This window comes from Nicotiana tomentosiformis, chromosome 8 (assembly GCF_000390325.3).
Source record: "Nicotiana tomentosiformis chromosome 8, ASM39032v3, whole genome shotgun sequence".
NCBI lineage: Eukaryota > Viridiplantae > Streptophyta > Magnoliopsida > Solanales > Solanaceae > Nicotiana > Nicotiana tomentosiformis.
The window spans coordinates 103,656,672-103,683,858 of NC_090819.1; the positions used below are offsets into that span (position 1 = coordinate 103,656,672).

The 27,187-nt window shown below is 39.7% G+C and overlaps 2 protein-coding genes across 2 annotated transcripts; both read right to left on the reverse strand.

The window, feature by feature from the left end:
- Positions 1-13,600: 13,600 nt before the first annotated feature.
- Positions 13,601-16,585, reverse strand: LOC117275695 (uncharacterized). The gene is made up of 4 exons (XM_070183955.1): positions 16,367-16,585; positions 15,646-15,784; positions 15,218-15,570; positions 13,601-14,209 (listed from the first exon to the last, which is right to left on the reverse strand). The coding sequence occupies exons 1-4, from the start codon at positions 16,583-16,585 to the stop codon at positions 13,601-13,603; spliced, it is 1,320 nt and encodes a 439-aa protein (XP_070040056.1).
- A 673-nt stretch (positions 16,586-17,258) lies between these two features.
- LOC138897931 (uncharacterized) lies at positions 17,259-19,801 on the reverse strand. Its single transcript, XM_070183956.1, has 3 exons — positions 18,993-19,801; positions 18,004-18,396; positions 17,259-17,922 (listed from the first exon to the last, which is right to left on the reverse strand). Exons 1-3 carry the CDS (start codon positions 19,799-19,801, stop codon positions 17,259-17,261), a joined length of 1,866 nt encoding a protein of 621 aa, XP_070040057.1.
- Positions 19,802-27,187: the final 7,386 nt, after the last annotated feature.

Below are 27,187 nucleotides of genomic sequence, written 5' to 3' on the forward strand. Positions count from 1 at the left end.
TTCATACAGATGTTTGTGGGCCCAAGAAAATTCAAGCTAGAGGTGGATATTTTTACTTTGTCACCTTCACTGATGATATGTCAAGATATGGATTTGTGTATCTTATGAAACATAAATTTGAATCTTTTGAAATGTTCAAAATGTTCCGTAGTGAAGTTGAGAAACAGACTGGTAAAAGTATTAAAGTACTAAGGTCTGATAGAGGTGGAGAATATCTTAGTGAAAATTTTACTAGGTATCTCAAAGAGAATGGGATTCTCTCACAGTGGACACCTCCAGGAACACCACAACACAATGGTGTGTCTGAAAGAAAGAATCGAACCTTATAAGATATGGTTAGATCTATGATGAGGTTTACTGATCTTCCAATAAATTTATGTGGATATGCTTTGGAAGCAGCAACATACTTACTTAATAAAGTTCCCACTAAGTTAGACTCTACAACACCATATGAGATATAGAAAGGACGTAAGCCTAACCTTAAACATATTAAAGTTTGGGATTGTCCAACTTATGTTAAGAGATTGTAGTCACTCAAGATCTGATAAGTGTAGGTTCATTGGGTATCCCAAAGAGCCAATGGGATATTATTTCTATCACCCTTCTGACCATAAGGTGTTTATGGCTAGAGGAGCAACCTTTTTGGGAAGGGAATTTTTTCTTTTAGAAGGTAATTATAGTGAAGAAATAGAACTTGATAAAGTTCAAGAAACTAATGAATCAACACAAAATCAAGATCATGAGACACAAGTTGAAGAACTTTTATTGGATGTTTTGAAGTTGTCAAGGAAGTTTCCATCTTCAGCGGTTGAAGTTCAAGAACTAAATGTAGTTCAAGAATAGGTTAATGAACCAGTTCCAAATCAAATTGAACAACAACCAAATCCAGCACAAGGTGAACAAGTTGTACAAGCACCTTTTAGAAGGTCTACACGAGATTGTCATGTACCAACTAGATTAAATCTAATGGTAAAATATGATGTATCAAATGAGGTTGATCATAATGATGATGACCCTAAGACCTATGAAGAGTCTATACAAAGTTTTGACTATGAGAGATGGAAAAAGGTCATGAAATCCGAAATGGAATCCATGAAGGAAAATCGAGTAGTTGAACCTTCAAAGTATATAAAACCTATAGATTGTAAACGGGGTTTTAAGAAAAGGATTGGAGTAGACGGAAAGGTGGAGACCTACAAAGCCCGTCTCGTTGCGAATTGATATCGTCAGAAAGAAGGAGTCGACTATGATGAGACTTTCTCTCCCGTGGCAATGCTCAAATCAATTCAGATTTTGCTTGATATAGCAGCATACAATGATTATGAAATATGGCAAATGAATGTGAAAACAACTTTCCTTAAAGGTGAGCTAGAAGATGATGTGTACATGACACAACCTAAAGGTTTCACATCTCCGTCTGATCATAATAAAATTTGCAAGCTACAGAGATCCATTTATAGACTAAAGCAAGCTTCTCGAAGTTGGAATATTCATTTTAACAAGACAATTGAAAAGTTCAATTTTGTTAGATGCGAAGAAGAGGCTTGTGTGTATAAAAAGGTTAGTGGGAGCACAATTATATTTTTAATATTGTATGTTGATGATATATTGCTCATAGGGAATGATGTACCAACATTGCAAAGTACCAAGATTTGGCTATCTGAACAATTCTCCATGAAAGACTTGGGAGAAGCAACTTATATATTGGGAATAAAGATCTATAGAGATAGATCAAGGAAGCTGCTTGGGCTTTCCCAATCTTTGTACATTGATACCATCTTAAAGAGGTATAACATGGATAATTCCAAAAGAGGCTATCTACCGATAGGCACTGGAATTACTCTCAGTAGGGAGGATTGTCCTAAAACACCTGAAGAGAGAGAACGCATGAGTAGGATCCCATACGCTAGTGCAGTCGGAGCTATCATGTATACCATGACATGTACACATCCTGATATGGCTTAGGCACTAGGAGTGACTAGCCGATATCAGGCAAATCTCGGTGAGGAACATTGGAATGTGGTGAAGACCATTCTTAAGTACTTAAGAAGGACTAAAGACCAATTCCTCATTTATGGAGATTCTGAGTTGAAACTTGAAGGTAATAATGATGCAAGTTTCTCTTCAGATAGTGACGATAGCAAATCTATTTCTGGTTATATATTCACCTTAAATGATGGTGCAGTGAGTTGGAAAAGTTCCAAACAAGCTACAGTAGTTGATTCAGTGACTGCAGCAGAATATATAACAGCTAGTGAAGCTGCTAAGGAAGTTGTATGGATGAAAAAGTTCTTAACTGAACTTGGTGTGGTTCCTTCAATAGAAGGTGCAGTTCCATTGTTGTGTGACAACACTGGAGCCATTGCTGAAGCAAAAGAACCAAGATCACACCAAAAATGCAAACACATTTTGCGAAGGTATCACTTGATAAGAGAGATCATTGAACGTGGAGACGTTGAGATTCAAAAGGTCGATAGAAAGAAAAATGTTGCAGACCCATTCACTAAAGCTCTTGGCGCAAAGGAGTTTGCAAAGCACAAGTGAAAATTGGGAATAAAGTACAAGAGCGATTGGCTCTAGTGCAAGTGGGAGATTGTTAGGGATATAGTAGATATGTCCTAGATCCAATTTCATATTTGATGATTGAAACATATTTTTGTAAACGTTATTTGATATAAAATATATATGGCATTTGATATTCTTTTATCAAAGTTTATTAATTACTTGATAAATTTAATAAGGTCCTTGATTAAATTTTGAGACTTGTCATCGTGATGGAGATCATAACAATGAGAGTAAAGTCTCTTACCATTTAATCTAAATTTTGTCCTTGATCATAGGATTATTAATTTGGACATTAGTAATCCGGTTAGATCAATATTTATGTGATCGTCTTTATGTGATAAAGATTAGTTGATCTCATTAACTAAATTACATAGATAGATGATGCATATAGAGATATGATCATTGAACCGACTCAATAGGATATTCTCTTGAAGAATGTGATGTAAGATCCTTTGACCTGAGATCGTCATAGTAATTGACAAGTTATTTATTGTGCTTTGATACTTGACACCTATGGCCCTAGGGCGATAGTTGAAAGGATATTGGGTATAATTAAATACTTGTAGAATTAGTGTTTGATCAAGATGGAATCTGTCAACTCTTGGTAATGAATTTAAGCTACATGTTGTCATAAATTATAAATGACCAAATAAGACCTTGGCCAGGGCAATTGAATGAAAAGAAGAAAAGAGTTTCTTAGGTCGTTCAATGGTCGATTATATTTGACATGCACACATAGTTGGTCGCCTATTAGGATTTGACAGTTGAACCATATCCTAGGGTGACTCAGAGCTATAAAGACAAGGAAATATTACTTTATTCTTCTACTGGTTCGTGAGAGTAAATTGTATACTTCATTCTATCTGGCCGTTAAGGAGTGTTGCTAGACGCCACCCTTGATTAGTAAATTGATATGATTAATTTACTACCGGTTTGGTATTGAACTTATGGGGTCGCACACGAACGAGTGTTCTGATCTTTGTTAAGGATTAGTTAACTTATTATTTGACAATTGAATTAAAGAATTTAATTAGTCAAATAAATAAAGTTATTAGTCCAAATGAAATATTATTATATTCTTTGCTAGCATAGAGAATATAATTAATATTGTGAACAAATTGAACTTTTCTATTTGGAATAGAAAATTAAATTATATCTCTTGGTTGAAATATATATATATATATATAAAAGATTCATAAAGATTAATTTGATCAATCCAATTCATTAATTTGATCAATCCAATTAAGAATTGGATTGACGTGAAAGTCAACGTCGGTTATTTCATCCCATAAGAGTGGGATTGGTAATTTTAATAATAAATAATTTCTTGAAGTCCAATTTGGAATTGGACAGCATCTTCACGTCAAAGTCCTTAAGGACGTTGGTCACGTCGTTAATCCCTTTGGAAGGGAATTTGATATTTTGCAATAAAATATTATGGTATAGTTTAATTTTGGAATTAAACTTGCACCCCAAGTAAATCATCACCTCAATCAAATAGGAAAAAGGTTTATAGGTGATACTATATAAAGTTTGGAAGTTTGACCGGAAAATTGACTTTATTGATATCGGGGTCGGAATCCGATTCCGGAAATTTGAAACAACTCCATTATGTCATTTATGACTCGTGTACAAAATTTGAAGTCATTCCGGATTGATTTGACACGTTTCGGCACAAGATATAGAATTTGGAAATTTGGAAAATTTATAAGTTCGATTCGAGGTGCAATTTGTAATTTCGACGTTGTTCGATGTAATTTGAGACCTCGAGTAAGTCTGTGTTATGTTACGAGACTTATTGGTATATTCAGATGAGGTACCTAGTGGCTCGGGTGAGTTTCGGACGGGGTTCGGATTGATTGGAACCTTGTTGAAGCTGCTGGAATTTGGGATTTGTTGATGCAACTGCTTCTGCGGAAGCTTGGTCGTAGAAGTGACTTCACAGAAGCGAGCAGTCCATCGCAGAAGCGGACTGGGCAGTGCTGAGCAAGAGCCGCAGATGCGGAGCCATCTGTGCAGAAGCGCGGCCGTAGATGCGGTGCTTTTGATCGCAGAAGCGAAAGGGCGGGCCTTCAGGGGTGTGCGCAGAAGCGCAACTTTTTCCGCAGAGCGATGGTCGCAGATGCGACCTACTGTCCGCAAATGCGGAAACGCTGGGCAGAATACCTTATATTCGAAGGTTCAACATTTTACCCATTTTTCGGATTTTGGAGCTAGGTTTGGGCGACCATGGAGAGGAATTTCATCACACAACTTGGGATAAGTGTTCTTGAATTAATCTTCATTTTCGGCGTTAAATTATTGATTTTTCAAGGGAAATCAGAGGAATTATCTATAATTCCATAAAATAAATTTTCAAGTTTGGAAAATCGATTTAGAGTCGGATTTGAGTAAAATTAGTATGGTTGGACTCGTAATTGAATGGGTTGCCGGATTTTGGGAGTTTCGTCGAATTCTAAGACGTGGGACCCACTGTCGACTTTTCGAGCGGAGTTGAAATTTTTTGTAAATTGTTAAATTGTAAGCATTGGAGTAAATTGTGATTAATTTGCACGTTGTTTTAATAGATACAGATCGTTTGGCTTAAATTGAGGAGATAAGAAGGCGTTTGGGGTTGATACGCGCAAAATAGAATTTTCGAAGTATTGTTTATCTTGCTCGGCATTGGATTCGGCTTGTTCAAGGTAAGTAACATTTCTAAACTTGGAGCTGAGGGTATAAACCCCAAAAATACGTGTTATATGATTTGTTTGGAGGTGACACACATGCTAGGTGGCGGGCGTGTGGGCGTGCACCATAGAAATTTTGACTTAATTGATTCCGTGGAGTTACATAATCAAATAATCATGTCATTATCCACATATCCTCCACATGTTAGAGGAATTGAGCCGAGACTCATGTTAAAGATCATGTTTAGGCTACGTGCCTTTTTTTGGGACCCACAGAGGTCTTATTGCTCTTGAATTACTTGTTTAAATTTATAATTTTGTACTCAATCACATCTATCATTTGCATATCATATTTCAGTCTCTGTTGCCATTCATTGATAAATCATATCATCATGTCGGGCCGATTTTCATGACATTGTGAGCCCGAAAAACTGGAGAGATTATTGACTAAGTGAGCCCGAGGGCCGGATTGTGAGTGATATTTATGGGATCGGGTTGCACGCCGCAACATATTTTTATTTATTTATGCCTGGATCTGGCTTATTATAGCGCTTGGGCTGAAGGAGCCCCTCCGGAGTATGCACCCCACACAGTGAGCGCGGTTGATTTTATATTGAGGGATGGATCTTCCCTGGGCATGGATCTTGCCTGAATCATTTATATTTTTTGTATGGATCTTCCCTGGGCATGGATCTTGCCCGAATCATTTATATTTTTGGGATGGATTTTCCCTGGGCATGAATCTTGCCTAATTATTTATATTGAGAGATAGATCTTCCCTGGGCTGTATTGGCCCTATACAGTATTGAGTGACTGAATGTTAGTTATTATATATTTATATTTGGGTTGGATCTGCCTTGTACAATGCCGAGTGACTAAGTGTTCAGAATACTGAGCGTGATGAGTGGAAATGTGAGACAGTGAGAATGAGTACTCTGAGAGTGGGAGTACATGAGTTGATCATTGTGCTGCATTGCATTAGACATGCATACTTGATATGTAGGCATAGAGAAATATTTTTCCTCATGCCATTTGATAATGGAATTTCTTATCTGTCATTAAAGTTTTTTTTTTTTTGAGAAAAATCACAGATTTCAGACTTACTCATATTTTCATTGATTTTCGGCAAAGGATTTGAGTTTTTCTTTTATACTTGAAAAGAAAATGTTTATTTTCCGGAATTGTATACGAGCTAAGCATTTTATTGTTGAGTTATTATTTAGTGCTGCTTAAAATTATATTGTTATGAGATGTTATTGGATATTGGTGTGGACTCTGACCTTGGTACAAGCTCGTCACTACTTTCAACCTAAGGTTAGGTTTGTTACTTATTGAGTACATGAGGTCGGTTGTACTCATACTATACTTCTGCACCTTGCGTGCAGATTTTGGACGTTGATGTTGCTGTACATGGCAGGAGCTAGCATTGAAGATGTACCTGCGATCCAGTCACAGCTGCCTCGTGTTCTAGGTAGCTTTAGAATTTTAAAATTTATTCATGTATATTTCAAACAGAAGATGTATTTTTTTATTTCACACCAGTTTTGTAAATTCTAATCTTAGAAGCTCATCATGTGGATCGGTATGATGACGTCCATACTTATCTTCGAGAGGCTACAGGGCATTTTAGGATAAACTTCTCGTCTTTCTTTATTTATCGTGCGACATTGATTCGGCTTGAAGCATACCTCTTTGAATTCATTTCTGTAACGACCCGGCCAATTGTTTCGAGAGTTATAGCCCCGTTTCCCCCATTTCTAATTCTTTTGTGCTTTACAGCTGTATTATGTCTTACTGGGTTGGTTGGTTCGGGTCCGGAGTGGTTTTGGAGCGAATTGAGACACTTATTCTCTTAATTGGAAGCTTAAGTTGGAAAAAGTCGACCGGATGTCGACTTATGGGAAAACGACCTCGGATTTGAATTTTTATGGTTTTGTTAGCTCCGTTAGTTGATTTCGGACTTAGGAGCGCGTCCGGAATGTGATTTGGAGGTCCGTAGTAGAAATAGGCTTGAATTGGCAAAAGTTGGAATTTTGGCGATTTTGGCCGGCAGTGGAAATTTTGATATCCAGGTCGGATTGGATTTCCGGAAGTTGGAATAGGTTCTGGTGTCATTTTTGACTTGTGTGTAAAATTTGAGGTCAACCGGACATGTTTTGGTAGGTTTCGGCATTGTTGTGGAATTTGGAAGTTTAGAAGTTCTTTAGGCTTGAATCCGGGCATAATTTGACGTTTTGATGTTGTTTTGAGGGATTCGAAGGTTCGACTAAGTTCATATCGGGTTATAGGACTTGTTGGTATAATTGGTTGAGGTCCCGGAGGCCTCGGGCTGATTGCGGGTGGTTAACAGCTTGATGGGAGTTGAGGAATTGCAGCTGAAGTTGCAGCTACTGGTGTAACCGCACCTGCGGAATGGGAACCACAGGTGCTAGCCCGTAAAAGTGAAGGAAGAGCCGTAGATGCGGCTAAGGAGGATCTGGGCAGAGGGCGAAAGTGCGATGGAATTCCTGCACCTGTGATGGTCGCAGAAGCGGATTTAGGGGCGCAGGTGCGAGTTTGGACCGCAGGGGCGATGTAGTTCCCGCACCCGCGAAGAGCGCAGATGCGGTCACTTGATCGCAGGAGCAGAGGCAGTGTTTTAGTGATTTTCCGTAGAAGCGGGGCTTTGCCCGCAGATGCGGCTCCGCAGATGCGGAAATGGAGCCGCAGGTGCGAGAAGTCTGGGAAGAACCTATAAATAGAAGACTTCGAGATTTTTCACCATTTTCATCCTTGTGCCTATTTATCTTCAATAATGGTGTTTTCCCACTGATCTTTACACTTAGTTGGTGAGTGTTTGAGGTAAGATTTGGGAGATTAGGGCTTGGGAATTGGAGAGTGAATTTTGGGGTTTTGGAGGGGCAATTGAGGTCGGATTTTGATAAATTTGGTATGGTTAGACTCGTGAGTGAATGGACTTTCGGGTTTAATGACTTTCGTCGGGATTCGAGACGTGGGCCCGGGGGGCCGGGTTGAGCCGATTTCGAATTTTGGACTATATTTTAGTAGTTTTCTTGTGGAATTGATCCTTTTAGCTAATATTGATTATCTCGTACTGTTTGTGGCTAGATTCAGGGCATTTGGAGGCCGATTCGAGAGGCAAAGGCATTTCAGAGTAGGATTTCTGTGTGGTTGAGGTAAGTAACAACCTTAAATCTGGTTTTGAGGGTATGAAACCCCAAGAATTGGTATGATGTGAATATTTGGAGGTGATGCACATGCTAGGTGACGGGCGTGTGAGCGTGCACCGTGAGGGATTGTGACTTGGTCCGTCCTGTGAGACTGTAAAGTCGAATAACCATTGTCATTACTTGTTTTTCCTTGTCTTTGAGCAATTGACTGCCTTTCATGTTAGAAACCATGCTTAGGCCATATGATATCACTGTTGGGACCCGCAGCAGTCGTATACTTGTTGAATTGACTGCTAATTGCTGTCTTGTACTCAGTCACAGTCTTACTTGTGTGTTATATCTCCGTTCCCTCTCATTTCTTGTTGATACTTGTTGTATTCTCGGTTTGGGCTAGTTATTATGATATTCTGTGAGCCCGAGGGGCTGGAGAGGTTAGTGACTGAGATAGGGCCTGAGTGACGAGCTGCAAGCTGTGAGGTATATGGATCGGGTTGCGCGCCGCAATAAGCCTTCGGGCTATATATATATATATATATAATTATTGGATCGGGTTACACGCCACAACAATATTGGATCGGGTTGCACGCCGCAACATTATTGGATCGGGTTGCACGCCGTAACAATATTGGATCGGGCTGCACGCCGCAACGCTTGGACTGAAGGAGCCCCTCCGGAGTCTGTACCCCCTAGTGAGCGCAGGTGCCTATTGAGAGTGTGTATTGAGGGCTGAGAGCCGAGAGTATGAGCTGTTGAGTGACTGCTGCCTTGTGAGGATGTACTTGCTTTTATTTATTATTGCACTTAGTTGTTATCTGCTGTTGTTGTGAAATTTTTGGAAGATTCATATCTGTTTTACTTGAGCTCGAACTGATTTCACTTATACCACCGGATTTGAAAGCATGTTTACTCTTTACTGAAAACTTTTTAAATGATCTGTATTTTTATAGCTCGTCACTGCTTCTCAGTTCCTTATTTAATTTTGTTACTTGCTGAGTTGGTTGTATTCATGCTACACCCTGCACTTCATGTGCAGATCCAGGTGTGTACGGTTCTGGCGGTCGTTGAGTTCGTGCGCGAGCTGATTATCGGAGACTTACGAGGTAGCTACCAGTGTCGGCAGTCCTTGTTTCTCCTTTCTTATTATCTTTTCTCTCTTATATTGGCATTTGGCACAGACTGTAGTAGACTCTGTTTCTAGATGGGTTGTTAGATGCTCATGACTTAGTGACACCCCGATGTCGGGCTATCATTCTGCACTTGTGTTTTGGGTTTTTACCCCGTTATTATGTAAACCTTCAGTTATTTTAATTGCTTTAGCTCACTTCTGTTATATATTGAAAGCATATTGAGAATGTCGGCTTGTCTAGTTCCACGATAGGCGCCATCACGACTGGTTAGGTATTTGGGTCGTGACAAGTTGGTGTGAGAGCCTAGGTTACATAGGTCTCATGAGTCATGAGCAGGTTTAGTAGATTCTTGAGAATTGGTACGAAGACGTCTGTACTTATCTTCGAGAGGCTACAGAACCCTTAGGAAACCCCACATTCTTGAATTCTTGTCGTGCGAATTTGTTGATTCTAGTAACTAAACATCTGTTGTTTCATTCTCTCACAGATGGTGAGGACTTGTACTACGGGGCAGGAAAGACAGCCACCAGTACCACTAGCCAGGGCCACGAGAGGCCGAGGTCGCGGTAGGGGCAGAGGTGCAGCCCGCACAGCAGCTGGGGCAGTACCTGCAGATCCACCAGTTGCCCCAGATCAGGACTAGATTCCAGTAGTGGATGCACTAGCTCAGGCACCACTTGTGCCTACTGTGATTCCTGGCATTCAGGAGGCCTTAGCTCAGATTCTGACCGCGTGTACCAGTCTTGCTCAGGCGGTCTCTATTTCGGCCGCAGCAGCCACTTCTCAGGCCGGGGGAGGCGCTCAGACTCCCGCCGCCCGCACACCAGTGCAGGTGGTACAGGGATACCATACATCGGGGGCACCACCAGCCCAGCCGATTGCAACTGCTCAGGACTATGTGGTTCCTGTTATGCCTGAGGATGAGCAGCGTAGATTGGAGAGGTTTGGGAGACTCCAGCCTCCATACAGGGTTTCTTGGACAGGTGTCAGAGGATACTCCGTACATCCGGTATTCTGGAGATCAGTGGGGTCTCATTCTCTACCTTTCAGTTCTCTGGGGCTACATTCAGTTGGTGGGAGGCTTACGAGAGGCGTAGGCCGGTCGACGCAACACCCCTTACCTGGCAGCAGTTCTCTATTATCTTTCTGGAGAAGTTCGTTCCTCAGTCCCGTAGAGAGGAGCTGCGCATACAGTTTGAGCAGCTTCGTTAGGGTTATATGTCTGTGATGTAGTATGAGATGCGATTCTCGAAGTTGGCCCGTCATGCTATCTGGTTGGTTCCCATAGATAGGGAGAGGATCAGGAGGTTTATAGATGGCCTCACTTTTCAGCTGCGATTGCTTATGACCAGAGAAAGAGTGTCTGGTGCTACTTTTGATGAGGTTGTCAACATTGCTCGTCATATTGAGATGGTTCGCAGTCAGGAGAGGGTTGAGAGGGAGGCCAAGAGGCCTCGTGGACAGGTTGGATTTAGCGGTGCTCCTTCTGGGGGTCAGTTCCAGCACGGTAGAGGCTGTCCTTTCAGACATGCTCAGACGGCTCATCCAGTTCACCATGGTGCATCATCTAGCCATGGTTCTCATAGTTATTAGCAGGGCCGTTCATCTCTCGGTGCCCTCCCAGTGCAGAGTTCCTCCCATACTCCATCGGGTCAGGGTTCGTCTATGCCAGGTCCTTCTGCCAGTTATCTCAGTGCCCGGAGCTCCCTTCAGTCCCCTGCACCAACACCGGAGAGTTGCTATGAGTGTGGGGAGTTTGGTCACATGAGGAGAGAGTGTCCCCGTATAGTGGGAGGTCCTGCTCCGCAGAGGAGACAGTCTATGTCATCAGCACCAGCCCCTCCACCACCCGCTCAGCCAGCTCGAGATGGAGCCCAGTCAGCCAGGGGTCGCTCTAGAGGGGGAGGCAGATCAGGGGGTGGCCAGGCCCATTTTTATGCCCTCCCTGCCAGACCAGATGCCATTTCTTCAGATGCTGTGATTACAGGTATTGTCTTAGTTTGCCACAGAGATGCCTCTGTATTATTTGACCCTGGTTCCACTTATTCATATGTTTCCTCGTATTTCACTCATTTTCTGGATATTCCCCATGAGTATTTAGTCTCATCTATTCATGTATCTACTCCTGTGGGTGATACTATTATTGTGGACCGCGTATATCGGTCATGTGTGGTGACTATTGGCGGTCTGGAGACCAAAGTGGATCTTTTGCTGCTCAGTATGGTCGATTTTGATGTGATATTGGGTATGGATTGGTTGTCTCCATTTCATGCTATTCTAGATTGTCATGCTAAGATTGTGACGTTGGCGATGCCGGGGTTGCCGAGGGTTGGGTGGAGCAGTTCTATAGACTATGTTCCCAGTAGAGTGATTTCATACTTGAAGGCTTAACAGATGGTTGAGAAGGGTTGTCTATCCTATTTGGCTTTTGTGAAGGATGTTAGTGCAAAGACTCTTGCCATTGATTCTGTTCCAGTGGTGCGTGATTTTCCGGATGTGTTTCCTGCAGACCTGCCGGGCATGCCGCCTGACAGGAATATTAACTTCGATATTGATTTGGTGCTGGGCACTCAGCCCATTTCTATTCCACCGTATCATATGGCGCCGACAGGGTTGAAAGAATTGAAGGAACAACTTCAGGAACTCCTTGATAAGGGTTTATTCGGCCAAGCGTGTCACCTTGGGGTGCACCGATTCTATTTGTAAAGAAGAAGGATGGTTCTATGAGGATGTGCATTGACTATAGGCAGTTGAACAAGGTCACAGTCAAGAACAAGTATCCTTTGCCACGCATTGATGATCTATTTGACCAGCTTCAGGGGGCGAGGGTGTTCTCCAAGATTGATTTGAGGTCAGGATGTCACTAGTTGAAGATTCGGGAGTCGGATATTCTTAAGCAAGCTTTCAGGACCCAATATGGCCATTATGAGCTCCTTGTGATGTTTTTTGGGCTGACTAACGCCCCAGCATCGTTCATGCATTTGATGAACAGTGTGTTTTAGCCTTATTTGGACTCGTTCGTTATTGTATTCATTGATGATATCCTGGTATACTCTCGTAGCCAGGAGGAGCATGCCCAACATCTAAGGATTGTGTTAAAGAGATTAAGGGAGGATAAGCTTTATGCAAAGTTCTCCAAGTGTGAGTTTTGGCTCGGTTCAGTGGCGTTCTTGGGGCACGTGGTGTCTAGCGAGGGTATTCAGGTGGATCCGAAGAAGATAGAGGTGGTGTAGAGTTGGCCCAGACCGTCCTCAGCCACGGAGATTATGAGCTTTCTTGGTTTGGCAGGCTATTACCATCGTTTCGTGGAGGGTTTTTCATCTATTGCATCGCCCTTAACCAAATTGACCTAAAAGGGTCCTCCATTCAGGTGGTCGGATGAGTGCGAGGAGAGCTTTCAGAAGCTCAAGATTGCTTTGACCACGACCCCAGTTCTAGTTCTTCCATCAGCTTCTGGTTCTTACACAGTGTATTGTGATGACTCGCGGATAGGAATTGGATATGTTCTGATGCAGGAGGGTAGAGTGATTGCTTATGTTTCGCGCCAGTTGAAGACCCATGAGAAGAACTATCCTATCCATGATCTTGAGTTAGCAGCTATTGTTCACGCCTTGAAGATTTGGCGGCACTATCTGTATGGGGTTCATTGTGAGATCTACACTGATCACCGGAGTTTGCAGCATATGTTCAAACAGAAGGATCTTAACTTGCGTCAGCGAAGGTGGTTGGAGCTTCTCAAGAACTATGATATTACCATTTTGTACCTTCCCGGGAAGGCCAATGTGGTGGTCGATACCCTGAGTTACCGGGCGAAGAGTTTGGGGAGTTTAGCATATCTTCCAGCAGCAGAGAGACCCTTGGCATTGGATGTTCAGGCCTTAGCTAGCCAGCTTGTCAGATTGGATATTTTGGAGTGGTATTGGCTTGTGTGGTCTCTAGGTCTTCTATTTATGATTGTATCAGGGAGCGTCAGTATTATATCTGCCAAGTGTAGGGCTCTTTTTGACAATACTTTTTTGATGAGGTAAGGGCCTAGCCAGCTCGGGGCGAACTTTCCTTTTGCTTCTTTCTAATAAGGAAATATACATTTCAAAACAAGTTGTCCTACCTCAAATTGTCTTGGGCGCACTTTTTTATTGTAAGTGCGTGCCATTCTTTGTTGGTATAACTGACCGAAACAAACTGCCGCCAAACGCTTTCCATCAGTTAAACTCAACTGTTCCAATCGGGACTTGACCCAGTCAGTGTCCTCGATCCCTACTTCAATAATGATTCGGAGAGAGGGAATCTCAACTTCAGCAGGTATGACCGCTTTAGTGCCATAAACCAACAAGTAGGGCGTTGCGCCATATGATGTACGGACAGTTGTCTGGTATCCTAAAAGAGCAAAAGGCAGTTTCTCGTGCCATTTTCTAGACCCTTGGACCATCTTCCTAAGAATCTTCTTGTTGTTCTTATTTGCAGCTTCAACATATCCATTAGCCTTGGGACGGTAAGGAGTAGAATTGCGATGCTCAATTTTAAATTTTTCACATACCTCCTTAATCAGATGACTATTCAAATTAGCAGCATTATCTATGATAATGGTTTTTGGAATACCAAAACGACAGATGATGTTGGAGTGGACAAAGTCTACTACTACTTTCTTGGTAACTTCTTTCAATGTAATAGCTTCCACCTATTTGGTGAAGTAATCAATTGCAACCAAGATGAATCTATGCCCATTTGAAGCTTTTGGCTCGATTGGCCCAATGACATCCATTCCGCAAGCGACAAAAGGCCAAGGAGCCGACATAGGATACAACTCTAAAGGAGGCGAGTGAATCAAGTCACTGTGAATCTGACATTGGTGGCACTTGCGAACAAAACGAAAGCAATCTTGCTCCATAGTAAGCCAATAATATCATGCCCGAAGGATTTTCTTTGCTAGAACATATCCATTCATGTGCGGACCACATACTCCTGAATGCACTTCATTCATAATCATTTCAGCTTCTTTGGCATCCACACATCTCAACAAATTCAAATCCGAAGTCCTTTTGTATAGGATTTCCCCACTCAAAAATAAACCATTAGAGAGTCGCCTAATAGTTCTCTTTTGATCCATATTAGCATGTTTTGGATATTCTCTTATTTTTAGATACTGTTTAATATCACGGTACCATGGTTCACCATCTGGTTCTGCTTTAATTGTGTTGCAATAACCATGTTGATCCCGAATTTGAATTTTTAATAGGTCAATGTGAGTATTACCTAGGTATGGAAGCATTGAGGCCAGGGTGGCCAAGGCATCAGCTAATTCATTGTGAAACCTGGGAATGTACCTAAACTCGATGGACTTGAACCTTTTGCTAAGATCTTCCACACATTGTCTAAATGGAATGATCTTGATGTTTTGAGTCTCCCAATCACCTTGAGCCTGTCGAATAAGCAAATTTAAATCTCTCATCACCAATAGTTCATGCACATTTAGGTTTATTGCCATGTTCAGACCCATGATGCAAGCTTCATATTCTGCCGCATTGTTTGTATAGAAGAAACAAATTCGCATCATGGCAGGGTAATGTTGCCCAACAGGTGATATAAGAATTGCCCCAATACCTACGCCTTTGATGTTAACAGCCCCATCAAAGTATAGTTTCCAAATTTGACTGTCATCTTGGACTACTTATTCAACTAAATTAACCTCTTCATCTGGGAAGTATGTGTTCGAAGATTCATACTCATCACCAACCGGGTTTTCTGCCAAATGATCAGCCAAAGCTTGTGCCTTCATGGCAGTACGAGTGACATAAACAATATCAAACTCTGTGAGCAAGATTTGCCATTTTGCCAATCTGCCAGTTGGCATCGGCTTCTGAAATATGTACTTCAAGGGATCCATTCGAGATATGAGGTAAATTGTATAGGCCAAAAGATAATGCCTAAGCTTCTGGGCGACCCAGGTTAAGGCGCAACATGTCCTTTCCAAAAGAGTGTATTTGGACTCATAAGTGGTGAACTTTTTGCTCAAATAAAATATTGCTTGTTCCTTTTTGCCTGTGGCATCAGGTCAACCCAGAACACAGCTAAAGGAACTATCCATTACTGACAGATATAAAAACAGAGGTCTACCAGGTTCCGGCAGGACCAAAATAGGGGGATTTGACAAATATTCCTTGATCTTATCAAAGGCTTCTTGGCACTCATCTGTCCACTTGATAGCGGCGTTCTTTTTCAACAACTTGAAAATAGGCTCACTTGTGGTTTTAAGCTGCACGATGAACCTGTTGATTATTTCAACCTCCCGAGTAAACTCATGACTTCTGTTTTGTTCTTTGGGGGAGGAAGCTCTCGAATGGTCTTTATCTTGGAGGTATCTAACTCGATGCCTTTTCGACTAACTATAAAACCCAAAAGCTTCCCAAAAAAACTCCAAATGCACATTTGGCTGGATTGAGTTTGAGATTGTACCTTCGTAGCCTTTCAAAGAACCTTTTCAAGTCTTGCACATGATCAACTTGTGTTGTGGACTTAATGATCATATCATCAACATACACTTCAATCTCTTTGTGCATCATGTCATGGAATATGGTAGTCATGGCTCTCATGTAAGTTGTCCCTGCATTCTTCAAACCAAATGGCATGACCCTATAATAATAAGTTCCCCATGGAGTAGTGAAGGCGGTCTTTTCTGCATCTTCTTCATCCATCAGAATTTGGTGATACCCAGCATAACAATCCACAAAAGATTGAATCTCATGTTTAGCACAATTGTCAACAAGGATATGAATGTTGGGTAAGGGAAAGTTGTCCTTTGGACTTGTTTGTTTAAATCCCTATAGTCAACACAAACTCTGATTTTGCCATCCTTCTTTGGCACTGGCACAACATTTGCTAACCATGTGGTATATCGGATGACCCTGATGACATTTGCACTTAGTTGCTTTGTGATTTCCTCTTTAATCTTATCACCCATGTATGTCTTAAACTTCCTTTGTTTTTGTTGGATTGGTGAAAAATTAGGGTATGTGGGAAGCTTATGAACCACAAAATCAGCACTCAAACCCGGCATGTCATTATACGACCCAACAAATACATCTCTGTACTCGAACAAAACTTGAATTATGGCATCTCTCGTCTTTTCTTCAATATAAATGCTTATTTTTATTTCTCTAGTTTCTTCAGGACTTCCCAGGTTAATTGCCTCAGTTTCATTTAAATTAGGCCTAGGCTTATTCTCAAATTGATCCAATTTCTTTTTATCTCCTTAAAAGCCTCATCTTCATCATACTCAACTTCTTGATTCATTATTTCGAGATTAGACAGCTTTTTAAGATCTGGGCATCAATTCCGCATGCATGTCATGTTTTTAAAGCCAGCGTTAACAAAATTGAAAATGATAAGAAATTAACAAAAATTAGGGAAAGGAAAAGACAGAATTTTACTATGAAACTGGAACTTCATTTAATTGAATTTGAAAGGATAGAAGGGTTAACATCAAAGCAAAGCAATTAAACTAAAATATCTGGATTACAACCCTTAAAATAATCCAAATACAGAAAAAGCAACAAAACAGACTACCGAGACTCTTTCCTGATGGGAAGAGGAGTTGCTTCCCAGTTGTTGAGCGAGGTATCAAGACCAATCAATTGAACACTTGCACGGCTAGGGCCCTCACCAACTTGAATCATATTGATCTTATAGAACATCTCCTTGAGATCCTGGCAAACTTCATCAATGTCATTCTAAGTAGAGGGATTTTGGACTTCTTCAAATTGTGGCTTGACAAAAGAGTAGGCAATGTGAGGGATTGGTTTGGACAAATTCCAACCATTCTTTTTGCGGGCTTTGGCTCTGTCTATGTTAGTTGATTTTGGTTTAAAATCCAAGCCAAAGGTATCTTTCTTCGAAAAAGGAGCAATAGGGTTCACAATTCCATGCAGAGAGGATCCTAATCCTTTTCCTGGTTCATAGCCGTTCCTCAACATCAGCGCAGCTACCATCATGGATGTGGCTGAAAGACGGGGATGCAGAATTGGTTTTCCTTCTTCCACTTGGTCAACCTCAATCACCTCAAAAGCTTGATATATGATGGATTCACACCCTTCCTTGGCCTCGATACATGGAAGGGACGGGTCTTTATAGACGGATGGGTCGTCTTCCCCATGAACAACAATTTCTTGCCTGTCATACTCGAATTTGACCATTTGATGTAGGGTGGATGGTATAGCTCTGGCCATATGGATCCACGACCTTCCCAGAAGAAAATTATAGGAAGTCTCCATATCCAACACTTGAAAGACAATGTTAAAATCAACTGGGCCGATTGTCATGGTGAGTTCAATTTCCCCAATATTGTCTCTTTTTGAACCATCAAAAGCTCTGATGCTGACACTACTAATCCAAATTCTGTTAGTGTCAATGTTCAGCTATTGTAGAGTAGAAAGAGGGCATACATCTACACTTGAGCCTCCGTCAATCATGACTCACTTTACGTAGTGCCCTTCACATTTCACCATAAGATGCAAAGCTCTATTGTGCCCAGCTCCTTCCTCAGGAAAATCATCATCGCTGAAAGTAATTCTATTTACTTCAAAGAATCTTTCAGTAATTTTTTCTAACTGATTCACCGTTGTCTTTTCTAAGACATATGCCTCGCTCGGAGTTTTGATCAACACATGGCGATTCACTTCCGAGTGCAGAAGCAGAGATAATAAAGATATCTGAGCAGGAGTTTTCCTTAGTTGGTCAATGATTGAGTAGTCTTGCATTTTCATCTTCTTAAGGAATTCCTCCGCATCTTTTTCTGCCACAGGTTCTTTCACTGGCAAGTGATTTTCCCTGGCTTGCTTAGATTTTCTCAATTCCTCTAGCGAGTAGCACCTTCCATAGCGGGTCAAGCCCCCATTTCATTTGTTTCTTTAACTATCTCTTTTCCTTTGTATGTCATGACAGTCTTGTTATAATTCCAGGGAATAGTTTTTGTGTTTGTTACTGGGAGTTATGCAACAGGTCGGATCACGATTGTCTCTGTTATATTTCTCAAACCATTATTCAAAATGATCTTTTGAATGCCCCCAGGGATGTAAAGTTTGGGCCCACCCAATTGAACCTCAACCTTTTTGTGCTTCCAGGGACATAGAGAATCGTTTTTCCCAAACCTGCCAAGTTCAAGCTAGAACTCGCACCTTTCACAATTAACGGTGCCAATTGCGGTGGGCTAACTATCACTTTTGGTTCTTTCCCTATGGTTCCAACAACCATCTTTGCCTTGCCAGACTGTTTATAATCTCGATCATCACAAATCATCCCAATAAAATGTGTATTACTATCAGCTGGGAGTGGATTGTTTGTGATATTAGGAGTATCCTCATTGTTTGTCACCACAATTGCCTTTGCTTCAATCAAATCTTCAATGGCTTTCTTTAACGTCCAACAATTTTTGGTACTATGACCTTGGGTGTTAGAGTGATACTCACATCTTGCATTTGAGTAAAAAAACATTTGAATTTGGATTCACATAACGCGGCATGATAGGTTCAATCAACCGCAACTGCATTAATTTTCGAAATAGGCTTGTATATGATTCTCCAATCAGGGTGAACTCTTTCTTTGGCTCTTGTTCTCTCATATATTCCTGTCCAGGACGAGGATTATATGGCGCCTGAAAATTTGGCCGAAGTTGACGGGAGCCTTGTGGAATCGGTGCCCGCCATTGTTGGTGATTGGGAGACCTAGCATAAGCCTGAGCATTAAACACGGTGTATTGTTGTGGGGGAACTGAGTATCGGGGACCCTGAGGCGGATAGTAATGTTGAGGAGAATTGGATTGTCCTTGTTGGAATTGCACATAAGAAGGAGATACTCCTCTTTGAACTCCCCCGAACCCAGATGCCATCATGCATCCTTCCTCTTTCTTTTTCCGATTTCTGAAACTACCTGACCCGCTTTGAATTGCTTGCGTGGTCAACTTAAGGGCTGCCTGACTCACAATTTTGCCCGACTTTATGCAATTCTCAACTATTTCACCAATCTTAATGGACTCAGTAAAAGGTTTACGCATGGCGGCCAACATGTAATGGAGGTAATCAGGATCTGGAGCTTGGAGAAAATAGTCAATTATTTCTGCCTCTTTCATTGGTGGTTTGACCTTAGCAGCTTCTTCTCTCCACTTGATTGCATATTCTCTGAAGCTTTCTGTTGGTTTATTCTTTATGTTGATGAGAGAGGAGCGGTCTGGCACTATATCAATATTGTACTGAAACTGTTGGATAAAATCTTGAGCCATGTCGTTCCAAACGTACCAATGAGAGTTGTCTTGATCTATGAACCATTTCTGAAGCAATTCCTGTTAAACTTTCCCCAAAATAAGCCATGAGTAATTCTTAGTTGCCTCCTGCTCCCCTTAACTGGATACAATACCTCTTTAAATGGGCAATGGGATCACCATGCCCATCATACTTGTCAAACTTGGGGGTCTTGAAGCTGGGTGGCAAATGAACATGGGGGGACATGCATATATCGTTAAACGAAACACTCTTGTGGCCTCCCAAACCATGTATGTTTCTCATGGTTTGTTCCAGGCTCTTCATATTTCTGGTCATTTCCTCTTGTTCCATATTCTTATCGGGCTTTTCGATCTCAATTAGGAACATGTTCTGAGGAGTATGCTTGTATGAATCTGGAACCTTGAAAGTCAGTTCTGGAGAGTAATGTTGGGCATCATGAGCATTCAATTGTGGATCATTGTTGTACTTTTGAGCAAGAGCCGGTTGAGAGACAGTGAAAGTATGGACAATGGGTACAGTAGGTGGGTTATTTATGAGGGGTGCGGTTTGAGGATGTGGAATGGAGGTACTGGGGATAGTGAGAAGGTTAATGCTCGGGCTGAATCCAGGTTGGTACAATGGGTTACTTGTTATGGAGATGGGCACTTGAGTTGCAACTGACACATTATGAAGATTATCCGAAGGCCCTATGGGTAGTAGGGGCAGTGTCTGTCCATTCACTCAGGCTTGATACATCTCCGCCAATTGTTGCTTCAACACTCTTACTTTTTCAACCAGTCCTGAACCTTGTTCGACCAATTGTCCATGGACATCATCATTATCTGACTCATTTTCTCTATTGTTTGCCATTCTACTTTTTCCTTTCGATCTCGTGTTGTAAGGGTGAGTCGCCAGTTTAAACCACAAACCAACCACCTATGTTTAACTTTATCTTTGAAATGACAAAGAACAAACGTATTAGAGTTAGGAATTTTGCAAATATTAACCACACATTGTATGTCATGCACCTAATGCCATTTTCATTTCTAAAATGAGCCTGGAAGGCTTCATGCTTCATCCTTGCTTATTGGTTTATTTCCTCTCGAATTAAATGCTCTTTTTTATTTCCTCTTTTTTTTGGGCTCAAATTAATTATGACTTTGATCGCATCCGATGAGGATTACCTACGTATCATGACGTCGCATGAATCAGACCATTACGTAGTTCAGAGGGGGGAAAATAACAATTTTGATGATTTTTTTAATTAATTTATTTTTTATATAAAAATAAAATAAAACAAACTAAAATACTTTTCATTCATTTTCAATCAATTTTTTTATATACAATGAGAGAAAAGGAAATATATAGAAGCTAACTGTACTGACTCTAAAGACATAAATATGACTGGAATAAAACAAACTTTAATAAAAATAAAAGATTGCAAATATAAAATAAAAATTGCAACAAACGAAAATGAAACTAAAAGCTAATTGACTGTACTAAAATTTTAATCCTAAATGGTCTTCTTGCTTAAACTGATATCATCAATGATCTGCATCTCTTGGCCTCCACTCTCCACCCAAAGTCTCGTACAAATTCTGAAACACCGCCGGCAACTGTGGAACGAGGGCACGTGCCTGTTGACAAACTTTCTCATTGTTTAGATGACAATGATCATCATGAACATATGTTGCTTTCTCTGCCAATCGAAGTACTTGCTCTCTCGCTTGCCCCATATTCACGTGACAATTCTGCAACCACATCTAGGTAGTGTTGAGGGTGTGCCCCATCTGAGCCTCCCATCTCTCATACTCTTCAATACGACGGTTTAGCAAACCTCTCTCTATCATCCACTGACGCCGCTCTGCCTTAAAATCTGCATGTTGATGATCCCTATTCTGCCTTTTTATTTCTTCTAATTGTGCATGAAGCTGACCCTTTGAGCGTATTCAATGGGCCCTTTCTCTTTCAAACTGCTCTTTCTGCTGATCAAACTCCAATTGTTTCTAGTGCGCATCATCTTCAATGATACTTAAGTCTTCTTGCAACTTATGTATTTCAGCATTTTTGTTCGCCTCAACTCTTCTGACTAAACCAATCGTGTTAGTCAGTTCTTCTTCTAAGCGGGCCACCTCATTTTTAGCATGCTTTAGATATTTATCCATGACCCTAAGGCAGATTGATAATCTTTCTCAATATTTAAATGAATTTGGGTGACTCCGGCTTGCTTCTAGGCTTGTTGTTTGGCTATGGTCATCTGAGCATGCTCAAATTCCTCTTTCAACCTTTCTACAGTTCTTTGATCATTTCTCCTCTTGTTTAATCCCTCAGGCCTATCTCTAAACGACGAAGGGTCATGAAACCATGTAATATATCCAGGGGTCACCTCTCCATGGTCTCGGTCTTCTACCATCTCATATAACTCCGAGACCTTACTTGCATACCAAATTTTCATAATTTCTTCTTCGTCATGAGGTTGATCTTTACCAAAATCATAACAGAACTTGCTCATATCTCGTGTGGTGGCACCTCTTGTAGTCATGCAAACTGGCGCATTACCCGAAGTGGAGCATATGGTTGAACACCATCCAATCCTATGAGTACCAAATAAGAATGGTATGCAGACTCACAGATGACCTCTTTAGAGGAAAAACCAATCATAGTTCCAAGTGATCCGTTTGGCGGACAGAGTAAGAAGTAGTTCTTTCCAGGCATCTATCCCTTCTGGTAAGTCACATTTGTCAATTTTTTTCTGGTAGTATGATTGGTCCATAGCTCACAAAAATCAGTGATCGTAGGATGACGATAGAAATGCTCCAAAAATCATATCTGTAGCAAAATATTGCAGCCATCAAAGTTTCGCACGCCCAATTTACATCTAGTTAAAGCACGAAAAATTCAATAAAGAATCATATGGACCAAAGTATAATCATCCCCTTCTGAGGTGGAGCCTCAACTACACCTGCCAAGCGGATGTCAATGCGTCCTTCCCTTTCCGAGAAAACTACATGCCCCAAAAAAGCGACCATAAATGCAAACCTTCTGTGAACCTTCCATGTTTCCTTATTTTTCTTTGATTTCAATTTTCCCACATTCCTTTAGAAATCGCATTCTAGTCCTTACAAGTGAAACATAAATCCCAATTTAACCAACTTTCCTCCTAAACCTTCATATTATCTGTAATTTATGTTCAAGAGCTTCAAAAACCTACCCTCATTCACATTTTTGGGTACTATGGGCCTTTGGCGGTGAAGATTGTGGCCCCACCCCTGGAAATGAGTGATTTCCTCTTAGGTCGGCGTCATTTCAAAGTCAGTAAAACGGAATACATTATTTTCAGGATCCTAGTACGGAATCAAAGCTTTGATCATATCCCTCCTGGGCTTGATCGTAATCATGTGGACCAAATGTCCCAAGTACTTTTTTATCTGGTTTCGCTCATACTCCTTAAAGTCTCTCCACCAATCCCACAACAACGGTGGTATCTGATCGACAATTAGAAAATCTGGTATCCCTTCTGATCTGGGCCTCTTTCCAGACTTACCTCTTTCTTCACTCATGATGTACCAGTTTACCCAAGCGTGGGGTTAGGCTTTAATCAAATATATTATTGACACAAAAATCTGATTTCTCGGGTTTTTACTCTATAAAAATAAACAATAAAAGCCAAAATGTGGCACTAAAAGAAAAGGGGTTAAATTAATAAAATAATCATGAAATTTAAAAAAAAATAGAAGGCTCAAAATGACTATTTTTTCGTAAAAACAAGTGAACAAAAAAAAACTGGCCTCTTTTGTTAAAACGACCATTTCGCATTTCTAAGGGAGGTTTCAAGGCTATTTCGACAAAAGGACCGGACGCAAGGACAAAACTGGTCAAAAGAGATAAAACTGACAAAGTAACTATATATATTTTTTTTAAAATGGGGTTGAACCCGATGAAGGTTGCCTATGTATCTCACATCCGTTGAGAATCAAACCCACGTAGTTCGATTTAAATAAATGATAAAAAAAGGGTACTTTATATAAATTTTGAGGAAATTTTCTCTTTCTCTCTCCCCTGTTCAATCAATCTATCCTAAAGCCGGTCAACATTTGAGTAAAGCCTATCAAATAATATTACATGTAGCACAAAAATATGAACATGTTGGTCTGAAAAATTGGTACATGTTCTAGACGGGCCCGGCCCCTGTGCCGAGTCCCGCTAAGTCTAATGCACATGATGCACATAAAGCGTAACCTACTAGGGATATTCATTGCTTGTGGTTTGTTCTTCTAAGTTTTCAAATCCTAAAGGAGATGGTATCTAGACCTGGCTTACTCGGATGGACGATCCGAGCCGAAGAGCGTCAAGCGTCACCAGTAGTAGGACAACACTGGCTAGCTAATGGCTCTCTTGCCTAAACATGTGTGACTAAATCCTTCCCCAGAAGCTGGTAGGCGAACTGGCTTTATCTCAAGACATAAATTTTGTGGTGATGGTAGGAAAACACAACATAACTACCTATCAGAAGACTCAGAGGGTGGGAGAGAGGATACAGTTTATATCACAGTTCAAATAAATATTAAAGCGGTAAATAAGCGACAAATAGCACATTAGGCTTCCAAACACAATAATATCCAAAACATGATAAAAGCCAAGCAAGAATCAATATACAAAGCTCGAATTCTTATTAGTAGATCCCCAGCGAAGTCGCTAGAGCTGTCACACCTTTGTTTTCCACGCAACCCTATTACGAGGTTGAGTTAAAAGAGTTTTTCCAATTAAAGTGACGTTTTGAAAAAGGGATTATTTATTATTTGGAGTCTCCACTTGGAATTGAGTTTTGGTGTTTCAAGTCACCTTTTATTTCAATCTCTTATCAAACAGAAGGTTTGACTCCTTGTTTATGGTCTACGAAAATAGAAGATTGAGTAAGAAATTTTGTTGACCGAGGGGAAGGTGTGAGGCATCCCTCGAGTCCCATGGTTCTAGCACGGTCGCTTTATTGACTCATGTCCGGCTTAAATCAATTCTTGGCTATTCTTGTATTTTATTGGTTATGGCTTGTCTATTACCACTTCACTTAATTTTTATATTTTTTATTAATTGTTTTAACCTAGATGCGGTACGCACACAAGATATTTCTTTGAAGGTAGATTTTAAACCAAGGTACGGAATGTACACATGGTTAAAACATAATTAATTTAAATTAAAGGTATCGAGACGCAGGAATGCGCACATGACCCTTTTATTACTTAAGCATATCAATCCAAGGTTCGGGTATGAACATATGGGCTAATATTTAAAGTACACCTAAAGTTTTTCTAGCGTTTTAGAATATTTAAATTATTTTTTTTCTTTTAGATTCGAGATATATATTTGTACATTATTATTATTATTATTATTTATTTTTCTTTTATTTATTGGAACAAGTCTTAAATTAGTTCATGGCTCATTTTGCTCCCTCACAATTATTTTGTTATTACCACTCTAATTATTTTATTTCTTATAACGGGCTTTGAATTAATTCTCAACCCTTATCTCTCATTTATTTATTTTTATATATATATATATATATATATATATATATATATATATATATATATATATATATATATATATATATATAAGCCTTGAAATGTGTCTAGGAGAAATCATAAATCGAACAAAATAAAGATATTCACTATTAATCATAAAACTAAGAAGAAGAAAAAAACTAATCAATGGAAACCCACTTCTCTCGTGAGTTTTACAAAATAAAAAATAATATTCCACACAACACATAAAGCAAGATTCAAATAAAATCTAAATCCAAAACATGATACAAGGATCTTACATAAATTTTTGAAGGGAAGTGAAACTATCTTTTTGAAAGGTGATATTGCCGTAAATTAATGGTCAGGAAAGAACTCATAGTTAACTTGATTGTATGCCTCAGAAACTACTTATTAATGAATAACACAATATCATACATAATTTTATAGACTAAATACTCTTACTTATTTAGCAATAACTTTATTTTAACACCAAAACAAAAACTAGGAAAAGAATATTTTTGCCTCGCAACAGTGAATAGGAAATGCTAAAGACTTAGAAAAATAATATTTTTAAACACACAACAGGGATTAAGAGATAATAAATGAAATATAAATTAGTGCAATACAACAACTTCATAATAGATCTTAATTCTTCTTAAACTGCTATCTACGGTTTATATTCCAACAAACACATTAAAATATATTAAACAAAACATTAGAAGAAAACCTGTAGAGTGAGGCTTCTTTAATAAGAATAAAAACTGGTACAAACTTTAGCTTCGAAAATTCCAAGTGAAAATGACAAGCAACGAAAGAAAATAGGATGTATGTGACTAGAACCAAAATCACCGAGCATAACCGGAACCAAGCAGTAACCAAACATCCACTCGTATCTTCACTCTTTGAAATCCATATTTTTAAGTTTCTTTAAAGAAGATGAAGAAGTCAAATGTTTTCTAAACTCTTAATTCAAGAATCGTTTTTTCTTCTTTCAAATCCCCTCTATCTTTTTTTCTTCTGCCCCCTTTATTTGTGAAGTGTGTCAATTATATATAGATGTATGTGTGTTGTATAATTGATCTGAGGAAGTAGTGAGATGAGTGAGTGGGTGTTGTATAATTGATGTGAGGAAATAGTGAGATGAGTGGGGGAAGTGGGGAAAGGGATGTGAGGGAGTTAGGATTGTGGGGAGACGAGACGTGAGGGAGAGGGGATTTTAGCAAAAAATGGGGAAGTTAGGGGATTGGGGTTGTTCATCATTGTTATGGTGAGAATCAGACCTTTTGTTTTTTAACCAAACTTTATTAATTTTTTACGCAAGTTTCGTTCATTTTGTTTTCTTCTTTTTTTTTTCTTTTTTTTTTTTGTATTTTATTTTAAAAGATAAATTAAATTATGAAGATAAGAAGATTAACTAATATTTCTTACAATATAGGAGAATTATATATTTGCATGTACTTTAAACGATACTAAGAAAGATTCTATAGCTTACTTATTAAAGTTCTAATTAAAAGAAATTTTATATATATATATATATATATATATATATATATATATATATATATATATATATATATATATATATAAAATTTTGGCTAGCAAAATAAAATTACTACTCTAAGAATGAGTATTTTTGTATTTTTTATTTAATATAAAATGTATTAAGAGTAAGATAAAAGTTTAAATATTAAGATTAAATCTAAAAGAAATATTTACACTAAAATAGTATAGAATTTGGGTGGGGTCAAAAATTAGTTGTTCACACCCAGTATAGACCAGATTCGTGGATTTATCTTGCCATGCAGTTGTCTTGCTTTCTACTGTGAGGGAGAGAGAGAGAGGAGTTTCATTGATGGTCTTGCTTTTGGTATCAGGCTACAGATGGCC